The sequence below is a fragment of the Eurytemora carolleeae genome, unplaced genomic scaffold (assembly GCF_000591075.1).
Source record: "Eurytemora carolleeae unplaced genomic scaffold, Eaff_2.0 scaffold176, whole genome shotgun sequence".
Classification (NCBI taxonomy): domain Eukaryota; kingdom Metazoa; phylum Arthropoda; class Copepoda; order Calanoida; family Temoridae; genus Eurytemora; species Eurytemora carolleeae.
Genome location: NW_019396091.1, coordinates 189900 through 196787, shown reverse-complemented (window position 1 = coordinate 196787; position 6888 = coordinate 189900). Strand labels below are relative to the sequence as shown.

Here is a 6888-nt window from a genome sequence, read left to right as displayed (position 1 = left end):
CAAATTATGAAATAGACTGGTTTCATAATTAACCATTGATCATTTCACATAGACTCTATGCCTTCCACTTTACAAACGATGATTTTCCGTTATAACTATAAATCAAATGATGTTTTTATTCACCTAAAAATTCGAAAATGAAATGAATAGTCTAGGGAACATACTGTATTAATGTACTCTACTGCACATAATTTGTGAACATTTACATGATTTGCACACTTTGAACTCCCTTTCAGGCTGAAAGAGACTGAAAAAATTCATACCGAGAGATTCTTTTAATTCCTCTCTATATATTCTATTCTCTGTGCCCAGAATCTTGTGAATTAAATGGTCGTTGATCTTTATGAATAAAAGAGTAGAACAGTTGGTTTTTATTTTGTTAGACTCAAGTCCATGCAAACCTTACCAATTCAGCTTTCATAAGGGGGGGGGGGTCGTCATTTCTTGCCCCCCCCTACAGGGGGGGGCAAGACTTCTTAAGGGGGGGGAATGCTCCCCCTAAATCAGGCTAGGGGGGAGCCCCCATGGCCCCCCTAGTTGCGCGCCTTTAATTAAGGAACATGTTTTTTACTAAAAAAAACATGTTAGAATGATTTCTATCGACGTATGCATGAAAGGATTTAGAGAAAATTAAATAATTTTTAATAACTCTTTTTTCAATGAAAATATGTTCCAGGGCCCAAAAGGTTATAGAGCACAAATATGTGAAGTACACTTGCAGTATGGGAACAGTAAAACAAAATGGGCGTTTTACACTTTTTTCGAGTTAATTCCACTCCCTATTAATATATTCTCTTTGATTAAAGTGGACACTAAGCAGACAGTAAACCTAAATTAAACCATTATAGAAAGCTATTTAGTTTATTGTCTTTTCATAATCACCACCACGAAGGGGGGGCGGGGTCAGGGCCCCGCGAAATGACCTCCGGAGCCTCCTGATACGCAGAATGCCCTCAAACCCCTGCAAAACCGTCTCCGCGCTTCTCGCTACCTCATGGCGTCTCTGCACCCCATCCCTTCCACCATTTCCAAATGATTTAAATTTATTTGTATTTGTGTGGTATTTGTAATGAAAAGATGCCCTCGAGCGGGGGAAGGCAGGCGGCCATGAGCCACCACTGTTTCCTCTTCCGTACCCCCACATTTGACTCTTCTGGGTAAAACTACTTTTTTAAATGGTACATTTTGATTTAGGGCCTTTAAAGTGTGATTTTTAAAAATCCAGCTGCGTCACGCAAAAAAGTACAACCCAAGCCTTTATTTTCAATTCTACATAAGATTATAATATATTCATGCATAAAAAAGAGGTCGTTTTTATAGATTTTAGTAGGTAAACTAAGTAATTTTTCATATTGTGGGAGCAGAGAAAAATTGTTCAGAGTAGTCTGAAGAATAAGAAAATATTATTAAAATCACAATTTTTACTGACATTACTTACGCGTTACAGATTTTATAAAAAAAACGTTTTTTAGCAATTTTCTCTTAATACATTGCACATTTTCCTTCAAAACTAAAGAGTATGCCTCATTTTTAGTATTCATATTGCTCTCAAAAATAAGCCATTTTTCATGAAAATCAGAATTATTTGCAAAAAAAAAGTTTTTCAGTTTACATTAAGAGGAATCATCCTTTTTTAATATTAACACTTAAATATAAATATTTAAATATATATTTTTGCGTGACGCGGCTGGATTTTTAAAAATCACATTTTAAAGGCCCTAAATATATCATTTAATAAAGTAGTTTTGCCCGGAAGAGTCAAATGTGGTGGTACGGTAGGGGAAATAGTGGTGGCTCATGGCTGCCGGAAGAGAAAAAAGCTAATATGTGGCACGGAAGGGGAAATAGTGGTGGCTCATGGCCGCCTGCCTTCCCCTGCTCCCCCCCCCCCCCTCCCAAGGGCCCCAAAACCTGTAATGAAGTACACATCGCAGTATGATTATAAAGACGGTACTGAACTGGTTTTATCTTAGAGTAAACAAATAATTTTGTTACAGAAATTATTATTAGTCAGTCATCAACTGATTGATTTCTAATTGACAGAGAGAGGTAATCATCATTTATCATTATCATTAAATAAATCTTTATTAGTTTTAAGCGACACAACGAAAAATTAACAGCAAAACAAAATCATAGGGTTTCGAATAGAGTAAATTATTTATAAATTATTATATATATATCAGAAAGCGTATATGTGAGAGATAATAAAAAAATCACATTTTTAAATTTTAACTTGTTAAATTCGTTAAAAAGTGAAAAACAGGAAAGGACAAAATTAAGTGATTAGCGTAAGCTCACATTGAGGAAAGTTGTGAGCGAGGTAATTTAAATTTCTGAGATCAGAGCTGAAAACTTTAGAATGGTGGATATCAGGATTAAGGCTTAAACCACTCTTTTTCTTAATATCCAGTTTAAATATTGCTTGTTCTCCACATGAATTTAAACTCCAGAGAAGCAACGTTATCTTCCAATTGGATATTTCATTCTAAAGTTTTCAGCTCTGGAGATATAATTTAATAGAATTTATCAAATTAAAGTCGGTTAAACATTCTAGATTTAAGATTTTTTTATGAAATAATTATGTATGAAGTTATGTTCCAAATTGGGTTGTTGCCAAAGAGAATAGAATACATATTAGAGTGGAATTTACTAGAAAAAAGTATAAAACGACCATTTTGTTGTACTGTTTCCATACTGCAGGTGTATTTCACATATTTGTGCTATATAACCTTTTGGGCCCTGGAACATCATTTTATAGAAAATCTAAAACTATTGTTAAAAGAAAACCAAATTATGAAATAGGCTGGTTTCATAATTGACCAATGATCATTTCACTTAGAATGCCTTTCACTTCACAAACGATGATTTTCCGTTATAACTATAAATCAAATGATGTTTTTTATTCACCTAATTCATTTTATATAGTTTATTTAACAGCTTTAAAAAATGGATAGTCATTGGGAACATACTGTATTAATGTACTCTACTGCATATAATTTGTGAACATTTACATGATTTGTACACTTTGAACTCCCTTTCAGGCTGAAAGGGACTAACGAAATTCATACCGAAGGATTTTCTAAATTCCACTTTAATATCTATTCTCTTTGGTTGTTGCCACACACTCTGATTTTCTAATCCCTACGTCTTGGCAACCCATTATCGTGGACCTTATTTCAAACTATGAATTCTATTAAATCAAATAAAGTTTAGAGTTAAATATCAAATGGTGCTAAAATATAGGGATTAGAAAATTAAGTCTGTGGCAGAAACTTCTTTTGAATCCTTAATGTTCGGAGTAAAAAGGTCTTAATTGCAATTTACATTGCTTTTGTAATTTGAATAATAAAAAGGGGCGTAACTGATTCACCCTTAAAACCTTAAAATTCACCACATGTAAAATATTTGGTCCCTTGAAGTTTATCTTCCGTTAGTGTTAGTTAGTTAAAGAACTAATTCCAAAAATTCCAGCGACACATAATATGAGAATTACAAGACGTCATTTTCTTGATAAATAAATAAATTTAATGAAACATCGTTTTTCAGATGTTTTACTCCTTGCTGTTTCTTCCTTGTGTGGCTCTGGGGGCTGTTGTGCCTCCTGCTCCTAAAGCTGCGGCTCCTATATCAGGGACTCCTGATTCCTATTCTGGTTCTGCTCCAGGTCCTGTTAAACAACAGTTTGGATCATATCAGGATGCAGGTTATGATGCAAGCTGGGACGGAGCTGGTGATTATAAATCAGACAATGATAAACCTGTGGTTCCTCTTGGAACCGGAACTGGTCGCTCCACCTATGAAACGATAGATCCGGATTACTACACCCCAGATGAAATCCGGAAGCAGGGAGATAAGAAGGATTGTCATCCGGTAGAGAAGACTATATATGTAGATGAATGTCTTCCATATGTAGAGAAAACCTGTTTTACTCAGCAAAAGGAGATGTGTAAGGACGTGTCTGAGAAGAATTGTACTGCTGTAATTGATCAGTTTGAAGAAAAGGTTTGTTTTAATGTGACCGAGCTATTGTGTCAACTGGCAGAGAACGTTCAATATGAGATGGTTGATGAAACCTATACTGTTCAAAGATGTACACAGGTTTCGGATAGGGTCTGTGATACTGTTTACGATCTTTCTGTAAGTATATTATTAATATTCATTTAAATATTTGATTTATCATGATAATAATAATTTGTAAACTAGGTGAGCACCAAGGATGAATATCAATGTGTGGATGTTAACTATCAGTACTGTTGGGCTGAGGAGAAGATTGTCAAGGATAGAACTTGTATCTTCTCTGTTAATCATGAGTGTGGAAAGTTTAAACCTAAGGATGGAAAAGGATCTGTAACTTGTGAAAAGGTTCCAACTAAGAAGTGTTATGATACTCCTCGTAAGGTTGGTATTTTCTGTTCATGGTAGGAAAGAGAATATTAAAGTACTTCTTGGTTTTCCAGCGAATGTTTTTTTTATTTCAATTTAGCATGATGTACACAAAGTAAACGATTTATAAATGTAATCTCGATTTTTTAAAAATTAATCCCATTTTATTTCCATAATACAAGCTTTTAAATATTTTTTTTTTCAAAACCAGAACTCATAGGTCCTTTTAAAATTAAGAATTTATAATTTTGTTTCAGGTTCGAGAAGAGATCTGTGTACCCAGGTCTGATAAGTACTGTGAGAAGCTCTCCAACGAATTCCCCTTCCCAGTGGAGAAACAGAACTGTCACAGTGAACCTATGAAGAAATGTGAATTAGGTAAAACAATTATTTAGGAATTTTTTTTAAAAGGATAATTTTTCCTTATTATTCTTGATTCATCTTTTGGATTGGCATTATTGTCAAGTTGCTTTATTTCCTGCTTTAACTGATGTTCTTTCTTCAGAGACCCGAACCCGTCCTAAGAAAGCTAAAGTGTACAACTACATTAAGGAGTGTAAACCGGTTAATAGAGAGGTAAGTTCTAGCTTGTCTTAATATTCCTTCTTACTAGAAAATTAATATTCTAGGTTTGTGATAAATGTGATAAAAAAGCTCTTCGTCCTGTGTGTGACAAGGTACAGAAGAACGTATGCAGCTACACCCCTGTAGAGACCTGCAAGGAGGAGAAGAAGAAATACTGCTACAAGGCAGAGAAGATAATCATTGAGAAAGTTTGCACATCAGAGAGAGTTGAAACTATCGATGAGTCCTTTGTTTATGTGTAAACTAAATTTTATGTTTTATTCTATTAAAAACTGTCCTATTACTCTTAAGTTGTAATATTCAGATTAAATAAAAATAAGAAAATTTGAAGTTTATCACTTTTTAAATCCTACTTCCTGGTCTGTTCATCCACGTATCATTTTTATCCTCTTAACCCGTTCTTGCTGCTTAGTACCTTTAGTTCTTACTGATATTCTCTTCAACCCGCCCCAGTAAGTTCCCTCCTGTATCCAATCAATCCGTCATCTCCGTTCCTTCTGATATCTGCTCAACCCGTCCAAGCTCAGTTCCTCCAGAAATCCTGTCAACTCGTCCATATTCAGTTCCTCCGGATCAGGCGCGTACACAGAATTTTAGTAAGGGGGGGGGCAAGATTTTTTGCCTCCCTGGCTGTTTCCCCCCCCCCCTGGAATTATTGTGTTCAAAAAGTCAATTAACACCATGAAAATACACCAAAAAGACTAAATTTTTGGGTGTTACTTACCTTAGAGTCTAAAAATTATTCCTTTGCTCGAAAAACTTACTTTAACTTAACTTTATAAATTTATCACTTGACTCCATCACAGCTAACTAGATTAATAATCACAGAATCATTAAAAAAACTATATTTTCACTAATAAACAAAATTTCTTCTGTTTTTTCGAATTCTAAAATTACCTTTATCTTTCTTTCAAAAGAATTGTCTTTATCTTATTTAGTTTAAAGTATCTTAAAATTTTGTATGAAAGTGAATTTAGACAAATTCTTAGTCTTTGTCATGTTAAGTGATACTTTCAAAACGTAGTTTCCTTTTAATTTTGTATTTTCCAGGGAGCAGAGGATTTCTGACCCCCCTGTGTACACGCCTGCTCCGGATATCTTGGTTAACCCCGTCCTAGTTCAGTTCCTCCTGAAGTCCTGTCAACCTGGGCATTTTTAGATCCTCCTGATATCTTGGTTAACCCCATCCTAGTTCAGTTCCTCCTGACATCTGGTCAACTCATGTCAGTTTAGTTCCTCCTGATATCCTGTCAACCGGTACAAGCTCAGTTTCTCTTAATATCTGCTCACCCTGTGTTAGTTCAGTTTCTTTAATATTCACCTACCCCGTCCTTGTTCAGTTCCTTCTGACATTTGCTCAACCCGTCCAAGCTCAGTTCCTCCTGATATCCGCTTAGCCCGTCCTTGTTCAGTTCCTCCTGATATCCGCTTACCCCGTCCTAGTTCAGTTCCTCCTGATATCCGCTCATCCAGTCCTAGTTCAGTTCCTCCTGATATCCTGTCAACCCATACCAGCTGAATACCTCTTAATCTCTCATGGTTAAGAATTCCTCCTTACTCGGCTGGTATCCTGCAGAACACCTCGAAAACCCGTCCTAGTTCAGGTTCTCCTGATATTCACTTACCCCTTTTTAGCTTAGTTCCTGATATCCATTTCACCAGTTTTTGCACAGTTCCTCCTTCTCTCCCCCTCATTTTTAGCCAAGCTCGATCCTCCTTATCTTCTTATCTTTAACTAATCTTTATTTTTCATCATTTTTGAATCCATTCTATCCTGTTCCGCTTACGTCATAGCACAGTACATCTTTAATCTCTCAATCGGTTCAAGCGCAAGTTCTAGACAACCCTTCAATGTTCAATATTTTATTCTTTCACAATCTATAAAAAGCACAGGCCCAGGAGGGAGGGGGAAAAGGATCT

General features: G+C 35.6%; 1 protein-coding gene across 1 annotated transcript; it reads left to right on the top strand.

The window, feature by feature from the left end:
• The first annotated feature begins 1942 nt into the window (after positions 1–1942).
• LOC111718440 (uncharacterized) lies at positions 1943–5298 on the top strand. Its single transcript, XM_023494032.1, has 6 exons — positions 1943–2049; positions 3547–4137; positions 4204–4398; positions 4641–4761; positions 4889–4959; positions 5013–5298. Exons 2-6 carry the CDS (start codon positions 3547–3549, stop codon positions 5208–5210), a joined length of 1176 nt encoding a protein of 391 aa, XP_023349800.1. The 5' UTR covers positions 1943–2049; the 3' UTR covers positions 5211–5298.
• The last annotated feature ends 1590 nt before the right edge of the window (positions 5299–6888 follow it).

Excerpts from the sequence above, each read along its gene's own strand:
- LOC111718440 (XM_023494032.1), top strand. The coding sequence starts at position 3,547 with ATGTTTTACTCCTTGCTGTTTCTTCCTTGTGTGGCTCTGGGGGCTGTT. Across the intron at positions 4,399-4,640 it reads GTTATGATACTCCTCGTAAG|GTTCGAGAAGAGATCTGTGT; the intron begins GTTGGTATTTTC and ends ATTTTGTTTCAG. Across the intron at positions 4,762-4,888 it reads TATGAAGAAATGTGAATTAG|AGACCCGAACCCGTCCTAAG; the intron begins GTAAAACAATTA and ends TTCTTTCTTCAG.